The sequence below is a fragment of the Anopheles moucheti genome, chromosome 3 (genome assembly GCF_943734755.1).
Source record: "Anopheles moucheti chromosome 3, idAnoMoucSN_F20_07, whole genome shotgun sequence".
Taxonomy (NCBI): Eukaryota; Metazoa; Arthropoda; class Insecta; order Diptera; family Culicidae; genus Anopheles; species Anopheles moucheti.
Genome location: NC_069141.1, coordinates 78,823,928 through 78,843,903, shown reverse-complemented (window position 1 = coordinate 78,843,903; position 19,976 = coordinate 78,823,928). Strand labels below are relative to the sequence as shown.

The 19,976-nt window shown below is 42.0% G+C and overlaps 2 protein-coding genes across 7 annotated transcripts in view; both read right to left on the bottom strand.

The window, feature by feature from the left end:
* Positions 1 to 938: 938 nt before the first annotated feature.
* Positions 939 to 7,424, bottom strand: LOC128303029 (protein spinster-like). The gene is made up of 5 exons (XM_053039882.1): positions 7,416 to 7,424; positions 2,823 to 2,876; positions 2,714 to 2,743; positions 2,451 to 2,640; positions 939 to 2,194 (listed from the first exon to the last, which is right to left on the bottom strand). Exons 1-5 carry the CDS (start codon positions 7,422 to 7,424, stop codon positions 2,064 to 2,066), a joined length of 414 nt encoding a protein of 137 aa, XP_052895842.1. The 3' UTR covers positions 939 to 2,063.
* Positions 7,425 to 8,523: 1,099 nt separating this feature from the next.
* Positions 8,524 to 19,976, bottom strand: part of LOC128305745 (serine/threonine-protein kinase mig-15) — a 45,349-nt gene continuing 33,896 nt past the window's right edge. For 2 of the 6 annotated variants that reach the window (XM_053043332.1, XM_053043334.1), the window contains exons 11-18: positions 17,018 to 18,079; positions 14,235 to 14,363; positions 12,103 to 12,891; positions 11,864 to 12,019; positions 11,524 to 11,694; positions 11,301 to 11,450; positions 11,010 to 11,219; positions 8,524 to 10,939 (exon numbers count right to left, since the gene is read on the bottom strand). In XM_053043332.1, coding sequence (XP_052899292.1) covers positions 10,766 to 10,939; positions 11,010 to 11,219; positions 11,301 to 11,450; positions 11,524 to 11,694; positions 11,864 to 12,019; positions 12,103 to 12,891; positions 14,235 to 14,363; positions 17,018 to 18,079 — 2,841 coding nt within the window. In that variant the 3' untranslated portion in view covers positions 8,524 to 10,765. The remainder of the gene's footprint in view (positions 10,940 to 11,009; positions 11,220 to 11,300; positions 11,451 to 11,523; positions 11,695 to 11,863; positions 12,020 to 12,102; positions 12,892 to 14,234; positions 14,364 to 17,017; positions 18,080 to 19,976) is intronic. The other 4 variants (XM_053043335.1, XM_053043333.1, XM_053043336.1 and 1 more) reach the window with 4 other exon arrangements.

Below are 19,976 nucleotides of genomic sequence, written 5' to 3'. Positions count from 1 at the left end.
AAGCACGCACACGATAATAACTTACAGGAGAAGTACCGTTATAGCAGAACTGTTACAGGGTGGTTATTACAATCCGGTATCAGCTAACTATTTTATTATCTTTACGTTTTTAATAATAATAGTAAAAGAATACAAATTTTATTGGCTAATAACACCACTAAAGAGCGGATGGTTTGTTATCCTTAACAATGTAGACCCCACGTATGATCGTGATCTTTCTTACTTATATTGAATGTTTAGTTATAAAAACAAAACAAAACTATGTTAAAAAATAACAAATCTTCTTTTGCACGATTTTTCAGACCGTTCATTGTTGAGACAATTGTCAAAATAGTGAATAATCTTAAAATTTCTATAAAACTACACGAATAGAACCACATACATATTAGCATTCTTTAATGAATTTATCGGCAGCTAATAACAACCGCATGATAGTCTACAAACATGCAGCAAATAATACCATGAGTTTCACTTAATTACGCTACATTCCCACTTAAAATTCCACACAAAATTATAATGCAAATTTTTAAAACCATTGTGCTAACATTTGTTGTCAACCACCCTGTAGTCATCCGGTTAAATATCACCTCTTGATTTGGATGCTCTCTTGTTACATGAATCGCAGCTCTGGTGCAATTTTTGGACGCGTGAATCTCAAACTTTTCGTTGCGCTGATGCGAAATTCCATACAAACGAGGCGATTTTCGATTTCTGACACCAAGAGAGCATGACAGCATGAGAGGTAACATCAATTCCCCTCCAGTGAGCGAACAGCTGTTCCGATCTTCTAATACATTGGCTACCACCGCTATCGCATACAACCAAACTCGTGAGAACGATCGCTAGTGCAAGTGAGATAGATGACACGCTTTCTTTCCATAAGGTTCTCCATGTTCTGATAAGCACGCACACGATAATAACTTACAGGAGAAGAACTGTTACAGGGTGGTTATTACAATCCGTTGTCAGTTAGTTATTTTATTATCTTTACGTTTTTAATAATACAAGTTTTATTGACTAATAACCCCACCCAATATAAACCCCACATGATCGTGATCTTTCGTTACAAAAATAAAACATAAATATATTAAAAAATAACAAATCCTCTTGCACGATTTTTTAGACCGTTCAGTGTTGACGCAATTTTCAAAACAGTGAATTACCTTAAAAATTAAATAAAACCACAATAATCCATTAACGGCTAACGAGAATCTAATAATAAATAATGTTTGTTTGTTGTCTTCTTTTTGTTTTTTCAATGTATATCTGCCATTCCTCTGTATCCTAGAAAAATTAACGTTTCCCAATAATTAACGATAGTTCACGCCTGTAAATGGTTTAGAGCCATTTTAGCACCTTTATCACACGTACGTATTATTCCTTATTCTGATTTTCAGTCAAATTTAACGCTTAAAACGTTTGCTTTGCGTTGCTTTTCCCTTTCGAACACTTTCAATTTGAATAATCATCACCAACAGCCGAAATGGACGTCACCCCTTATCCTAAAACATTGCATCGTTAGAAAACTTTTCCAGCAATAAATGGCCCCCATCATTTGTTTTCACAGACTATTGCTTTCGTATAACCCGCCCCACCTAGAAACTCCCACCGAATAGCGTACTGGCGATTTATGTTCTTCTGCGCGTCCACTATTTTAATTTCATTACAATACTGTAGGACCTAACCGGTTGCACATTCACGCTAAACACTCACACGCCCTTGCAATATGTTGTAACACATTAACAGGAGCTTCGAGAAAATCAGGAGGTTGGAAATCTAGTAGGCGCTGTAATAACTGTCTGAATGTTGAAAGTTGAACGTTGAAGTTGAAAGTTGACGTACAAAGTGTTTGAATTGGACTTCTCTTCAACCGCGACCACCATCGATCAGTCTTCGATTCGTAACGTTACTTCTGTGGCTGTTGGGTCAAGCTGGTGGGTCATGGATCACAGATAAGTTGCATGGGGACATGAGCGGAACTCAGGGAAAGGATGGGCAGCGAGTGGACGTTACGAACCGAAGGACACCACCAATTAGATAACTTCACTCGTCTGTTCCCGCCGTTAGAAAGCGGCCACGGGCGATGCCGAGAATGCATTGGTTCCGCTCGTACCGGGACCGATGGGTGAACGTTGTCCATCGTCCGTACCATTACCGTCGGATGCGGAACTTTCGCTTAGCTCTAGCTGACAGCCTGTAGCACAATGTAGCATATCCATGAATATGGCGGTAATGAAAATTTGAGAATCCCCATCCACATCCCCGTCGGGAAGCGAATATGAAGAAGCAAAGTTCAAGAAAAGAATTAAAAATAAAGAACCGCGTGAGAATTGGCAATAACAAGCGAATGCAAAAGAAAGCGTTATGTGACAGCGGAACGGCACAAATTGAGTGAATCTTTACCGTGGAGCAAACCCCGTCTAAGTGGCGTGTTACACCATTCTTCTTACCTAGTACAACAGCCTCTACCCGTGCCCTATCCCGATCGATGTATATCGCTGTAATCAGGAAGAACACACCCCCAAGGATCTCCACGAAGCAGGTGCTAAATAATGCGTACTGCAGGGCACGGAACTTGATCAGCGGTGGATCATCATCCGGTACGGACTGGAGCAGCCCGGTGGTAGAATTTTCGGCCAGCTGCGACAGACGCTATTGTTTGTGTGGGTTCGAGGTTCATGTACGTATCGACTGATAATGCATCAGCACTCACATGAATTACTCGTTTGATCGCTTCCGATATCTGCACGGGTGGGAACCAGAAGGAGAAAAGATATCGATTTAGATTCCATTTTTTATTGTTGGCTTGCTGCAACACTTACCACACCCACGAAATATGGACTGCCGGCATCACCGAATGCATGGGAGATAAGAATCTGGAAAGCTCAACAATCAGACTAATGAGACCAGGAGCACTAGTGCAAATGAAATAAATGACACGCATTCGTTCCCCATAAGGTTCTCCATGTGCTAATAAGCACGCACACGATAATAACTTACAGGAGAAGTACCGTTATAGCAGAACTGTTACAGGGTGGTTATTACAATCCGGTATCAGCTAACTATTTTATTATCTTTACGTTTTTAATAATAATAGTAAAAGAATACAAATTTTATTGGCTAATAACACCACTAAGGAGCGGATGGTTTTTTATCCTCAACAATGTAGACCCCACATGATCGTGATATTTCTTACTTATATTGAATGTTTTGTTATAAAAATATAACAAAACTATGTTAAAAAATAACAAATCTTCTTTTGCACGATTTTTCAGACCGTTTATTGTTGAGACAATTGTCAAAACAGTGAATAATCTTAAAATTTCAATAAAACCACACGAATAGAACCACAGACATTATCAGCATTCTTTAATGAATTTATCGGCAGCTAATAACAACCGCATCATAGTCTACAAATATGCAACAAATAATACCATTGGTTTCACTTAAATTCGCTACATTCTCACTTAAATTTTTACACAAAATTATAATGCACATTTTTAAAATCGTCGTGCTAACATTTGTTGTCAACCACCCTGTAGTCATCCGGTTAAATATCACCTCTTGATCTGGATGCTCTCTTGTTACATGAAACGCAGCTCTGGTGCAATTTTTGGACGCGTGAATCTCAAATTTTCCGTCGGCAGATGCGAAATTCCATACAAACGAGCCGATTTTCGATTTCCAACACCAAGAGAGCATGACATCATGAGAGGTAACATCAATTCCCCACCAGCGAGCGTGACAGACGATCCTCTAATACATTGGCTACCACCGGTATCGCATACAATCAAATCCGTGAGAACGATCGCTAGTGCAAGTAAGATAGATGACACGCTTTCTTTCCATAAGGTTCTCCATGTGCTGATAAGCACGCACACGATAATAACATTGAGGGGAAGTTATTTCTCTTTCCTGCACACGTGTAGGGGACACGTGTTTTTTTTGTTACCTCTTCATTGTGATGCTCTCCTGTTGTATAGGAACGCAAAAATGGTCTCCCTTTTGATGCGTAGCTCGCTGCCAATCTCTGCGTTTGTATGGCTCTCTCGTGTTACTGTTATCATTTCGGATTTAGAATTTTCGCATTTTGAAAATCGCAGCGGCGGATCTGTTTGAATCGTTGAGGTATGTTCAAAACGAAGAGTGCCTTTAGAATTTTTCCATGTAAGCTTACCCTAAAGTGTGATTCATTTCTTTCAAAATTATTTTCTCAAAAAATTGATTAAACTCCTTCTAAAACCATTAAAGAAAACAAAGAGTACTACCGACACAGCCACATCATGAGAAGCACCACATACAATACGATCGTTTATAACGTTTTTTTTAAATTATATTTCATAAAATCACATCTTTAGCAATCAAAAACCAAGAAAATGTGTACCTTTTGCTTAAAAAATTGGATGATAAAACATAAATACAAAGAAAAACCTTCTCAGGCGACACAATTCTACTTGTTGACATTGGGTTTATCATGTCATTCACAGTTCGCTTTTGATATAAAACAAAACTCACACACAAATACACGCAATCAACTCCATCGTAAAGTCGAACCATGAAGGTTCTAACGCGTTCTGGAGGCGTTCAACAGCAAGCGCCTATTTCGCGCACGACACAACTCGCGCGAGCGCATGCGCGCAATGTTCATAATTACACCCCAAGGATCACTACTCGTCGTCAATCGTCAGAGCGCTCAAGGATGTTTGGCGTCATGCGGGTCGGATCGGGTGAGTGTTTTGCGGCCCGTGCGTCGCGTCATACACAATGATTGGACCCCCGTTTGAAGTACTTAGTGTGTAAATATCAGCGGACTTAACAGCTCTTACGTCTTCAACCACAGCGCGCCACAGGGGAATAATGGCGACTACTAGAATTCGCTTGCAAGGGTGTTATCGGTCCGGACGTTCCACCAGGGCTGTTGTGTAATCTGCGCGGGAATCACCATCCCATTCGCTCGGTATGACGGCACCAAGTAGAAATTTTAGAACTCTCCTTAACGCACTCATCCCGTCTGCCAGCTGCGGCGGGGTGGTGTATCCAATAGAATGGGGACCGATTGAATCACAACACGCAGCAGAACCGTTTTGTCCGAAACCGGAGGTACTGCTCAAGTACAGCAAGGCACGCGCAAGGCATCGGCAGAGCATACGCAATTATCGACCTTTTCCGCCTCAAGTAGATGCCGACACACACGCGCGGGAATTAATGTTACCGGCACGATCGCAAGCTCGCAACAGACTGCACGCAACAGTCCACAGCATTCGCGCGTTCGGCGTTGGTTTGATCGCGCCTTGCTGTATGCCACCCCTTCCTGTGTCGGCGCGCCTCTGTATCACAGTGCCATTATCTTTACTTCCCCACTGTTTGACGGAAGTATGATACGCTTCGGCGGCATAGAACGCCTTGTATGTGATGACAGATAGCATGCACCATTTCAACCACTGTGTTAAACGATCAACTAATGGTGGCCTTAACAATCCACCCCTAGGAGAAAGTACTTGTGCATTGTAGCACTTAAACGCAACCCCCCCGGAATTAATGGGGTCAAATGGGAGCGATCTATATAATGTGAATTTTGGAGCCTATAATCTTAAACTGGTTTCTCACTCAGTTGTCTTAAAACGGTCGTTGACACGTACGACTGCTGCAACCCGGTTGGTGAAAGGGAAACCACTTTCTGCAATCATCCTTTTTGGGCCTTTTTTGGGGGTATGGGGGTTGGTTCTTTTCTTTTTCTCGCTTTTTGTTTTGCTTCGTAAGTCGGGCTTTCCGCTGTTGATATTGACTTTCTCCACTGGACATGGTTTGCGAATGTTGGGCTGCTGTCGGTTCTGTCTCACCCGAGGTTTGTTCTGACAGAGTGGTGTGATCGCGAACTGATCATCACACCTGTTGTTGTCGCCCCAAAATTTGGTATAAGAATTCTTTTGCGGTTGATCGTAGAAAGATTATCTATCGATGGAGTGGGTGATGTTCTAAATATAAGGTGGGATTCACTAGAAGATTTATGTTAGATATGTTAATGTTGATCGTGAAGGAAATACTTCAACATTAGAAGCTTTCCACGATCAAGCATTTAAAAGGAAGTGTGAAATATGTCTGCGGCTCTGGATATATTTCCTATGAGAACTGATTCGAGAACGATTCTTCATTCGAAAGGCATAATCCAATCACATGCTGGATTAAATGGACCCACGGGCAGCTATCGTTTTACCAATCGCAAAGTCCAGGTTGTGTGCATGCCATACACACAACGGAAGAAATACATATTCATAAAGGGACCTTTTCCCATCTTCCACACCTAGCACACGGGGATGATGAAGAAAAAAAGAAAACACATATTAGAGGAAAATCATATTCATAATCCCCAGGCCGCATGATTTGATTATCTCATATACTGTGTTAACAGTAATGGATTAATAAAACGTCGTCCGGAAATGTGTGTGGGATTGATTTTAATAGTACTTGCATGAATGTTAAAGGAATCTGTTGAGGATCACTTTTTACTGAAGATTCGTTCGAATTGCTCTTCTCAAAAGATCGCTAAAGAAACGCTAATGAGCGCAAAACTTACTAATCTTAGCTGGACTGCATTGGGTCCATTCAGAACAAATAATCTGCTTAGTTAACTTCATAGCTTTTGATAGAATAAATACTCACTGGAGCAAATAGGGGAATATCTGAATACACTTCCGTTACAAAGTAGCTTGCAAGTACATCCGATCGATTGATCAAAACCCAAGTGCAGTTTCGAGTCTAATCTCCATCGAGACCAAGGTCACAGTAGGGCGCGGTGTTTACCATGTAAATTAGTAACCATGTTCAACACAACCCCCACTACTCCCATGAGAAGGGCCGGTCGCCAACGGTTGAGTGGCAGTTTAAACTCGAACGTGTAGTAATGCAAAGAAGATGAATGTTCAACATTCAATATCAAATTAAATTAATCCCTGTAACGGTTGGCTCCTTTACAATCTGGATCTATTCATTCTCATTACGCTATAAGAACTAATTGACAAGTCTAGTCTAAGTCTTCCTCCTAAAACTCCAGATCATATCAGATTCCGATATGGCATCCGACTAGATGCCACAATCGGTCAATCTGCATTGCTTGAGATGTTTTAATTACTTTTCGCCTTTTTACTATAAAAAAACAATAATAAAAATATACGTACCATTAACTCAGCGTGTCGTTTCCAATATATCAGCTCTTCACGGTGCCCAGAAATTTGTACGATATGTGATGCGTCATTGTAGGTATTTCTGCTACTTGTGTCCTTGTGTCATCGTACCATGCGGCAAGTGTAGGCGAATCGAATCGTCGTGCACATATCGCTTCAGGACTTACATTTTTCTTGCCGATAGTTTTATTTCCCACTGCACTTCTGCCGCTGCTGTTCTATACACATATATACCTCATTCATCGTATCGTTCTCGCTTGTTTTATGCTTCCTGACCGCACACCACCATCATCATATGCTCTCCATATTCCCTACAGGCGGTTTTTTTTTCTTTTGTTCATGCCACATGTTTCCCAACCGTGCAACCCACACTCCTGTGTTCTAATTCGTCCTGTTTCGCTTCCTATTTCCACTATCGTCATGCTTACACATGGTTGCAGCACTCGCTCATCTTCATCATTCCATCATTTGTTTGTTTGCCTTCCCAAATCATCTTACTTGCTAATTGGGTTTTTTCCTAATTCAAAAAACAGAGAGATAGAGAGATAGAATGATGTTTGTGGATGCATTTTTGATTGTATGTGTGTTCGGTGTGTAGCTGTGTATGTATGTTTATGACTGTTGTTTTGTTTGTTTGTTTGTTTCTTACGTTCGTTTCTAATACGTGTTCTAATGTAGGCGAATGATTATGTGAATGATAACATGCACACACGCGCTCCTCCTCCCTTTGCCTTGGGGGGTAGGCAAATTCCATGTTTTTTTTTCTCTTACGTTTTCTTTTTTGTTCGTTTGTGTAGTGTTTCTGCTTATAAATTGGAAAATCGGAGCACAATGCCCACCGCATATGCACGTTCAATAACTTCCGCCCCACCCGCCCCGGCCAGGGCGGGCGGGTTTATAATGATAAAATAAACCCCGATCAAACTAGGACGCGATCGCGATCAAAGTACGGTTTCGTCTTGCTGTCCCATTCCTCTTACTGCCCGCTCTGTTGTCGTTCCTGCTCCTATGTACTACTACCTTCGGTCTTACTTGTTCTTACAGCTTCTAAAGTTTTTATCCCTTTCGTTACAACTTTCGGCGAGTTTTGCCACGCACAATGTGCGTTCCCCAACCCTGCATTAATGCTTTCTACACACTTTGTGTTTTACTACGACAGATCATCCATCATTCCACGGAGCACACGATACGATCTATACCTTACTACCTCTCCCTGCATAATGAAGGTGTGTACTACAATTTTCGAGTTCACTTTTCATTTACTTATGCTTTTTTTTTACTTTCTTGCAGCAAACTTTTTATACTTCGAGCTATATAAGTGAGAAAGGGGAAAAAAATAAAATACTATCTTCTGGATATCTTTATATATGTATATATATATATATATATAATAAGCATATGTATACTTAAACAAACGAAAAAAGAAAACATAAAGATGAGAAGCAAAAAACAAAAAGCCCTAAAATTGAAAACAAAAATAAACTATTCCTCTCTCTCTCTCTCTCTCTCTCTCGCTCTCCTCTGCGAACCTTATGGAGCGTGGTATACATTTCGCTTTCCAACGCTGTATAACTAGTTCCGGTGTTAGATTGTGACCATAGTCCGAACGACCTTTACTTTGCTTCCCTTTTTGCTCTTTGTTTGGTCACGAACAGATGGCAAGTGGCTTGTGTTTGTATGGGGGTTATAGTTCCTCTATACAAACGCCACCGTTCGTTGGCGCGCTGTTCGCGATCAAGCTATCACGCAATTTTCTTAACTAACAAATTTTCCTGTGTTGCGCACTATCTCGTTTGCAGACTTCAAAGTACGAGACATAACGGATGAACGAATGTTCAATGTGAAGGAAAATATATATGAAAAAAAAATCACAAATAATTAGTGAAACAAGTGTGAAAAAATGAAAAGAAAAAAATAGAACCCTTGCGCATACACACATACACACGTGCCTAAACAACTGTCCGTTATATCTATCCTCTCTCGGCTTTCATTAATGTACGTCACTAGTTTGCACTAATCTCAATTATGGGGTTACCGCAAAATTGTATCTGCCATACCATGATGATGAAAATGAAACCATTCATTTAGATACAAAACAAAACAAAAAACACACACACAAACACAAAATGCTATGGCGTGAATGATTGTTGCACGATAAGGATAGTGCTGGGAGTGAGTGGGAAAATCACACGGTTACGGACCACTCTGTACGAATTTTGTAATTAAAATTTGATTGTAACTTTGCTATCGGTCACTACAAATGTGGGTAAAAATGGAAAAGAGGATCTTGAAACGCTTGAAAGATTTGCTATACCAAATCAAACATGCCTTCATTTTTGCGCACCATTCCGTTTACACACACACCCTTGGTTGGTTGTGCACGATTCTGAAAACAAGGGATAGTATCATCTACACACTCGACCGATATCACGCTAGTAATTGCGAAAGAAAAAAAAAATAAACAAACGGAAAAATCCACTACTAGAACCTTTTCTTCGCCTTTCCATGATACCTGATACGTCGTCTGTCCCACACCTGTTTCAAATTTGCCTACCAACCCTCGCGTGCCGCGTGCTTTGTTGTGTATCCTGCCTATTTCGATATACCACTACACTCGGTCGCCAGGTAATGGTTGATTACCCGTTGCTAAAAATGCTAACCTGAATAATACAGATGACCGGGGGGAAAATGCCCAAAATCGATACACACACTGACACGTGGCACAACCCAGATGTAGGAATTACATGCATCGTATAGCGGGGGTGTTTTGTTGTCACAATCGTGCACCAATGGAGGCCCACACACAGCCAACAGCAATCTAACGGAGATGGGAATCGGGAGGGGAGAGATTCGGGAGCGAACGGGTTTGCGGATTACTGTAATACTGGGAAATGCGTTCATAAGATTTGCTGTTGCTGCTACTACTGCGCTAAGCAGATGGAGACAACAACGATCTTGATTAGGTGACGCTCATAATCTCACCCCTAATTTGCACAAAATGCGGTGCAAAACAGGGTGTGCGAGTGTGCCCCACATATCGGTGTGACATTCCGCTAATAATGTTACCTAACTTGGTTATCTATTCAGTATTCTACCTCTGCTATCTGCTGTTTCTCGCGTCGTCTATTATTCGCTTCTGCACTTATGCTTCTGTTTTTCTGATTTGTTTGTTCGGCTTGTTTGTTGGCCTTCGTACGGCTTTTAATAATTAGTTTACATAATGTGTTTGCTACTATTTCTAGAGTAAAAAGGTTTTCCTGGCTCACTGTACTTGATTATTACGGTTTTGTTGCTGCTAGCGTGTTTTGCTTCGATACTCGTGTCTTGCTTCTATTCCATTGTTTGTTTGTTGTTGTGTGTATGCGAGATGCTTTGGGGGACACAACACTTGTTGCATTCAAGGGGGGGGATTGTAAAAAGAATGTGTTTTTGCTTTGTTCTATATCTCGTCGTTTCGCTGCTAAACACACAACACGCAACATTTTATCGATTTCGGCTGTCACTCGTCCTGTTTTCCTGTACTCTCACACCGGGAAATGAGGGGGGCCACGCGGTGTATATGTATGTGTGTGTGTGTATGGAGTTTACCAATTGGCCATGCCCGGTTTGTTCAGCGTCATAAAGTAGATCTGACAGGACGAGCCGCCTTTGGCACTGCTGAAGAAAACCTTGTCGTTCCGCTCGCAAAGGAACTTGAGACGTTGCGCTTTTTTGTGCATAAACACACCGTCCAGGTGGCCGGTTTCTACTGAGCGAATCTGCAAATAAGACCAGCATTATTATGTATCACACGGCAACACAAACGTCTTGAGCACACGGCTTACTTACCTCGATTGCTTTGTTGCCCCAGCCCATTATTTGACCGGTACCGATGTACGCAACGGAGGTTGGCATTTCGCCCCACTGCAGCACGATGTTCTTCGATACGCGGCCCATCGTGTTGACGTAGACACCCTCGTTGTCGTAGCACAGCAACAGCTGCATACCGTTCGAGTTCGGCAGTGTTACGATACAATGTGGCGAAATTGGACCCTGAGTCTGAAAGGTGTAATATGGCAGAATGCGATTAAAACGGAAATGCCGGATGGTCCGTGGTCAAAATCTCCCGCGCGTACTTACATGCTTAGGAAGATAGATATCGTAAACGGTTGCCGAATCGAGATCGACCGCATGGAAACCTTCCGCCGACCCGTAGATGACCTTTAGCCGCGTCTGTTCCTCGACCGTCAGATCGACCAAAAGGGGCCGATGCATCAGTTCACCGAAGCTCTAAAAGAGTAAGAATGTTACCTTTCTTGTGGGTTTTTTTGCACCGGGAAGTAGATCCTCGACCGATGCTTACCTTAAATGCCATAAACTTATGGTAGGGCTTCGGGGCCCAGGCATAGATTTCGATCGAGTCTTTCAGAGCGATCACAAGGAATTTAATTCGCTCGTACTTGACGATCTTAAAGTGCACTGCACCCTGCAGATCACCGACATTGATCCAGCCGTTGCGACGTTCCACTTGTTGCTAAAAAATAATTCAAACCAAAGGACATTAGAACAATGGTGTTGAGAAGAAATGAGGTCGTTTTTAAACATTTCTTCTTCTCTTTCCAAATCGAAATGGAACATTGTAAATCAAATGGAAAAGATCCTAGAAATGATCCCAACTTTCTTTCTGAATTCTGGATACTTACATCCGTCAGTCCATCCGTGCGCAAGATCTTCGACTTGAGCCAGGACAGGTAATACACGCGGACACGATTCTTCTTGCCCGAGATGGTCACCAGAATGTTTTGTCCCTCGAGCACCTCCATCTGCTGGAACCGTCTACGAGATATCAGCTGGTAGACCTGAAGGAGAAGAGTTTGTTGAAGTTTTGATTAAAAATGGCCGGATTAGTGAAACACTTCAGTCAGCCCTAGACTTTTCTTACCTTGCCCTGTCCGGATCGATCCAGCAACATCAACCCATTCTCCGTACCGATCAGCAGGTTCACGCCCCACAGTGCCGCACAAAGGATCTCCGAATTGAAGCGCTTCTTGTACTTCCGAATTTCGGGCGTATCGCTTGCCGCATCATGTGACGTCGGTGTTACGTTCACGTTCACATGGCTTTCGCGGCGCGATGCGGCCGGCCCGCCTGACTGTGCGCCGAAGCCAAACGTGAGAAAGCTGCGCTGCTTCTGTTGCAGGGCCAGCGAAAATGGCGACACCGGTAGCGGTTGTTGTTGCGTTTGTTGTGCCGAACCCGGTGATGATTGTTGGTGGTGGTTGTTGGCGTTCCCATTAGCACCGGGAAGCAGATGCACCGGCATTGTTCCCATTGGCAGATGGTAATGTTGCAAAGGATGTTGTTGTTGTTGTTGTTGTTGGTGGTGATATTGTTGATGGTAGGGAGGAGGTAGTAAATGATTGTTATTGAGCAGTTTATGATTGACGACGACGACGCTACTACTACTATTACTACTACTGCTTAGGAGTCTAGTGTTAATCGAATGATTGGGACTGTTGTTGCGGGAGGACGACGAGTTCGACACGGTCGAATGGGGCGAAGCGTTCCCTTTACTGCCCGGTGTGCCACTGACCGGGCCAGCGGCGCTCAGGTTGTTGGTGGTGGTGTTGGTTGCGCCGTTCGTACTGTTTGGAGCTGGAAGGAAGGATTTGGAATGCATGCTACCAGGGACGAGGTTCGACTGTACGGAGGAATTAACCGCCGCCCGATACTTTTAGTTGGTTGGGCGCGTTTAGTAATACGAGATTGCGCGTGATGGTTTTGGTTTATTTTTACGTTAATTCCATTGTTAAATGGGGGAAGAGAAGGTTAAGTTATTTTATAATCATTCGTTTTGCATTTCAAAGCATTGCAAATTTGACGTTCACAAAAAAGGTACGCGGTTTTGTAGTGGTTGTGTGTGTCAGTAGCGGAAGTTGTAAAATAAAAGTAAAAGAAAACAAAATTAGTAAAATGTTTAATTTTAAGGTAAAAGAAACATATTAAGAGAATGAAAACAAAAGCAGGCAAAAAAAAGGCATAAAATGAGAACAAATAAAACCAACAACCAAAGGTTAAACAGAGCGTAAGAAGCAGATACATGACCAGTACCAAAAGGCATAACGCGCGTAATTGATTGTTTTAAAGACAAATGTTTGTATATTGAATGAAAATTATATTTTTTAAGTTTATTTTTTAAAGAAAATTTTAGTTACAGTAAATATACTGGCAAAGAAGAGAAAATTATTGATTTAGTATAGTGTTGGTAAATCTGATACAGATTCATTGGCCTGAATACAAGACCTTGAATCGCTAGTGTGAAGCTTTATGAATCATTTAGTATTGAATAATAAAAATGGAACTTTAATTTCGCTATAGCTTTGCAGATTTTTCAATACACGAATTATGATTCGAATTACGATTAACTGAAGATTCATATAGCAAAAAAAATGTTTCCAAAAGAGTTATGTAACACAAAACTACTGAAATCCATTATTTAATGTGGCATTTAAACATATCATAAATTTGCTGTTAAATAAGTGCTTCAAGCCGATAGAATACTCTAATATGTTAATGTAATAAGCGAATATTTTGATTATCCTAAACTAAAATAACATATAAAAACAATTGAAGGAACTTGATAGAAAAAAAACATATGCGCACACACACACACGGACCAACGCGAACCTGTAACCACCAACAACCTTGAAGAAACTATTGATGAAATCCGTGTGGAAATATCACCGTGGCAAATGAAAGCAGAATTACTGTAAGGAAAGCTGGATTGGGATAAAGCTCTTTGAGCTTTTGTGACAGCACTATCCAAAGCAGACAACAGTGGTGATTGTGAATGGCAGAAATTGAAACGTGAGGAATTGCACGGATATGAAGGATGTGTGTAGCCAGTGAGAACAGCTTCTTAAAGCAGGGAAGGATGTAATAATAATGCTGTCGGAAGCGGGAGTAGTTCGAATGTCTCATGTGCGCTTAAGAGTATTTGGGGAAAGAAAGCGTTCTGTGGAGATATGAAGCATCCACCATGTAATGTTGCTCCATGCGGCTCCTTACACTTACCTCCTCGCTGGCGGATTTGTCATGTCTCGGAGGTGTTGCCGGTGATGCTTGACTAAGTAGATCCGGCAGGACGCTGCTCGTTCGCTGCCCGGGCGTACCGAGGCTGCTGTTCTCCCCAGAGCGATTCTTCTGCGACCAAGCGTTAGTGTACCGGTGGCAAATGCATTAAAGCGTTTGAGATGTACGTATAAGCGTAAGATTTTTCATTCGTGTCGAAGTTTATGCAGCGGAACAATGGAAGAAAAGAAACAAAATCATTAGTGATCGATGTAGCTGTAAACCCGACCCAACATAAGATCGCACGGCATGTATGTATTACAGAACACCGATTGACACGTGTGTGATGGATAGAGAACAGTGGTGAACATAAACAAATATGCAAGTAACAGTAAGATCGTACTGAAACAAAACACGGAAAAACGGAATCGAAAATGGAACGTGATACTTTGGTATTGCAAAGGAATTGCAACGTAAGAGATTGAATTTTAGATACATTATTAATAATTGTATTATTATTTGTTATAATTATTAGGTTGTTACACAAGCGGCAGAGTGGGTGTAGTAGTAAAAGCAGGAATAAGGAAACAAAACAAACCCAGAGAGCAGGAAATGAGAAACAGACAGAAGGCGGATAGAATGAGGAGTAAGTAACGAAAGTATAAATGTTGAAAATGAGTAGAACACTTCCCATCGCTCATGGGGTGTTGTCTCTGGAGGGTGTCTCTCTGGTGTCACAAACTCGATTGGTTGCACAGCAAAGCGTTAGAAAAGTTAACTTAAGCCCTTTTTTATAAAAAACGGTATGTCTTTTTACTGTTTGTTTCCTTTTGTTGTGCAACAGTAGAAAATGAAACACAGACCCTATATACAGATATAAACGTGCTTTTTACACATGAAGTTAGAACATATGGTGCTGGATCAAAATCAAAATGTACACCGGAAAATAGTTACGATAGAGAAAAATAACGCCTCTCGTTACACCGTTTCAATGAAACAAAGTCTCTGTCTGAGAAACAAAGGTCACTATGATTTGCGATACTTAAAACTTAACAACACATCGACAAACGGATCGAGCATCGACGGAAACAGAGTGTCCCAGAGTAACGACTGCAATACAAATGGTGGAAGTTTGACGTAATATAACCCTTCGGAAATGATATACGACAGCAAGTTGAAATAAAATATCGAAAATTGCTTCCAATGTGTTGTTGTTGGCTAAGAGTGAAGTGCAAAAGTCGACGAATTGGCCACGGACGCCAGTGGCTAGTGTCGGCGAGAATGTAACCTAGTAAACAGGGTCCAGAATAATGTCTGACTGTCTGAGATTAGTACACTACAGCATCACAGATGGATTAGTACGAACAAAAACAGTACATAATACACATAATACGCACACATAACATAAACATAACATGATTAACACTGAGGTGAGCCCAAGTAAACGTTACACAAACATTCCGTTACACAACAGAGGTTTTGGGGTAGCAGCATGCAATTATTTACAATTTTGGCTTATTGACAATATACACAGATCACGCATCTGAACATCTTCTCGTACAACTGCATCTTCTTTATAATCATTATAGTTAATTCTCCTAATGTCTTATCTCAATATTGCGCAAATTTAACGAAGAAATAATAACTCTAACTAAGCTTTTCTCTAACTTAAATGTTTTCTCGTTTTTGGTGTTGAATTTTAAATCTTCGAGACATCTGTTCTGAAGTTAGTAAAATTGACCCTTTTTCCAGTTCTTATAAACTAACATAATGACAATAAAAATCCTTCATAGAGCGCTATTTTGTTTTAACAATTTTCATAACTTTATCAAACAAAACTGTCAAGTAAACATGTCTAACGAGTGAGTGTAAAGTTCTTTTATACATGATCTTCTATTAACTATACGAAACTTTCTCACACTTGCAAAACATTCAATTAATATCCATATTTCATGCGTTCTAGTAATGATGATTAACTAAGTATTATTCACCAATGATGCACGATGATGGAATGCTGTCAGAGAGAGAGAGAGAAAGGGAGCGAGAGAAAGTACGATAATGAAATGCTAAACGTTTCGGGTTAGAAACACTGGCACGGATATTAACTGCGGCTAGTAAGAGCGTACACATTGAACGTGTGTGTGGGGGAAGGATAAGAGCAAACGGGATGGAACGAAACAAAACGACTGCAGCGGCTAACAAGGAGTCATTTCTTGGCCCGGACGCACATTTCGGGGTGGTTGGCGTTGTGGTACTTGTGATGGGGGTAGTAAGGATTCGTTCCAATTTTACTTTTCTTTATTTTGCCGATAGTCCGTGAAGGCACACGTACACCATCAACACATGTCCAGCAGCAATGCAAGCAGAGAGGTTCGCATTGGCAGGGATATCTGAAGTTAGCTAGTTGATATATTTCGTGCAATATAACTGAGCTTAGGAATCGTCTGACAGTGCTTGAAACAATGAACGTTAAGAAAGAAACTTGAACTGAAACTTTTGAGCTGATGTCTTTGGCCACGACCGCCTCACACCAATTAGATTCCGTCTTGTTCCATCTTTCATGCTAAAATACTTTTAGGTCATTAAATAGGAACGATGCCAAATTATCCTTTTCTGCGCTTAACTTCCTTCTTTAATAGACTGTAACATCTACTCGCGACCTCTTCCACTCCTGTTTGCAAACTGCCCGAATCGAGGACATGTGAGAATAGCACACGTGCCCTCACACGTGACTGTCTGTGTGTCAGTATGTGTGAGTGTATCAATGTGTATTTGTGTGCTTTTACCTGTTGACCGTCAAGCAGCAACAGTTGCTGCGGCCGGTTCGGCGAATTACGTACGAAGATTACAGATTCGGTTTTTTCGCGCCGCGGACGCAAGAAGTCCATGTTGCGTGTGGTCACCTGCGACCCTGCCAGCGGACTCTGCTGTCGGCCGCTAGGATTCCCACCACCAACACCGCTGCCGCTACCACCCTCGCTTGCCGTTCCACCGCCAGCACTCTGCAGACCGGAGCGCGGTGGAGTTAGACGGGACGATGTGCGCCGCTCGTCATCACTGCCGGACGGATTGTTGAGCGAAAAGTTGGTCAAGATTGGCTCGAACTTGTGGCGACTGCTGCGCGAAAAGATGGCACTGGAGCGTTGCTGCTGCTGCTGTTGCAAACCCTGGCTGGCTCCTCCGCTGCCACCACCTCCCGGCGACATTGACTTAGCATCCGCAGACGCTTCGCCCAGTATCGCCGAGTGACGCTTGGACAGTGGGAAAAAGTCCGAATTTTCGCGCCGGAATGCACGGGCAAAGTTTAGCGGCAGTCGCGACGAATCCGATTCCTGGCGTTTGTGAGCTTGCTGCTGCTGCTGCTGCTGCTGGGACGATTGTTGCCCACCCAGGGCTCGCGAAGGCGAAGAAGCCTTATCCAGCTGTAACCGTTGGCGGGCAAAGATTTCATGCTTAACGTGTTCCTCCAGCCGGATCTTGTTGTTCATCTCCTCCACCTTGCGCTTCTCGGCGTACGCCAGATTCAGCGGTTGCTGCTGGTATGGTTGCTTCATCGCGCAGGAAGCGGTCGAGTTGGCAAGCTCCTTGCGGGTTTTGTTGTCGATCGCGTTCGTGCGCAGGCGCCCGTTCGAATCGGCCGGCGAGTTGGAGGAGGACGAAGACGTTTTGTCCGACATCGAGTGACGCTGGGCCGGTTTCGGGCGCTCGTTCGATGGGAAGAATCTTTCGAAATCCCAATCACGCAACAGCACGGCTTCATCGCTTTCGGAGTGGGTCGTTGAACCGGTCGACGCGGAAGATGAGGTGGTGGTCGTCCCAATCGATGAGGATGACTTATTGTCGAAGTTCTACGGCAGTTATATGAAAGGCGAATTGTTTGTTTTGTTTGTTCTTTTTTTTTTTGCAATTTTGGTAACGCTTTTGACTTAATGTTTGTGATGTGATGTTTAAATTTCGAAAATCCGATCGAAGGTATTTTCTAGTCCTACACATTTCAGACAAGCAGCGACAGGTGAAGTAGAGACAATCTACGAATCGGCTTCTCCATGTCGCTGTTATACAATACTTTTTCTTCCTGGGATGTGACTTTTATGAGATGGAACTAGCCGATACGGACCAACGGTACGAAGTGAATCATGATATCAATACGAACGATTGTGTGTGCTAAAGAGATGTGTGGAAGCATCATGAGACGGGATCGTCAAGGGTAAAATGATCAAGACAAATGGACAGAGAGAGAGAGAGATATAGCAAGAGGGATCGACTAATATGTATTACAACAATATCAATAACAAATGAACGATGAAGTATGCTGTATTACCGAGACCAAACAAATAAAACATTCAGTAGCTAAACAATGCACTGCCAATAATAACGTAGTCGAATTAGTCAACGCTAGTATAAACGAGAATATGAATCGATTTGGAGTACTGCGAGAGATCAGCCACAATTACTACTATATTCTGATTGTCTTTTGTATTTATTTCGTATTCTGCAACTTAAATCGCAATTTAGCTACTTTTATATGTGTGTGTGTTGCTAATCATAATAGAGGTACGGCATAATGTGATGATAACATTTGATCCGATTTTGCCTAATCTACAATGATGTGATAGGGAAAACATTCATCTCGAACTCGAACGGGCAAGACACTCCAAGCAACTGGAGCTCTTGTTACAATATAATCAGGCAGCAACAACAACGGCAACACAGGGCGAGCAATGCAACAGAGAGTTTAACGAATTTTAATATTTTGTGGATTGTGAAGAGAAAACAATAAATCGAACCAATCGTCAAACAGCGAGGTAAACAACAAACCACTACCATTTGTATCGCACTGTATGTATTTGATGGTACTGACATTATTGAGCATCTCCGATAAAAGGGGCTCCACAAAAAAGGGCATTAGAGGCATGGCGGCTGGTAGCAGTGGCGCGATGAGGCAGCAGCAGCAAGAGACAAGCATTAAACATTAACTGCACGCGATGGTGTGAAATTGATTCCGTTAAGCTGCGTTAAGCTTTTGTAGCGAAGAATTAATCAGTCACTGAGAGCACACGAATAATGTTTACCATTGCATTTTAATCAAATAGTGGCAAAACATGTCATTAAAAGCGATCGTTTGTTTTTTGGTTCTTTAGACGACCAAAAATGAAAAATCCACTGTGGTGTTCACGGTTAGTGAAGCACCTGAGATGTCCAGCGTTTTCCAATGTTATGATGCTACTCTAGACACTATGTGATGTGCTTATAGCTTTGCGTCATCGACACCGAACTCGTCGGTGGTTTAATGCTAAGCGGCACCGATCTTCAAACTACAGGATCTCGGTAACAAATCCCATCCCGAGGATCATCGTTCATTGCCTACTCCAGAGACTTTGCAGGACAGAGATGTCACACATGTCAGATCTTCAAGACTGTCAAACCTGAACAACCTGAGAAAAAGCTTTACAGTGTGTCAACCAATGGAGTTGCGCGGACTCTTTTCGCTTGCATTAAATTCACCAATACTGGAGAATGATGTTTCATAGAAAAATGGAAACACAGAGAGCGACATACGTGTGTTAACCAAACATATCTTCCTAAATAAATGATAAATGACGAGCCTAAAATAGAGAGACAACAGCAACCAAAAAAGCCCAAATAACCGAAAACGACAGCCCCCATAAACGAGTAGATTATAATATTTAAAAAAACAATTTAAAACACGGTGCTGTTTACCATAACCAACCAGATAAAAACTAC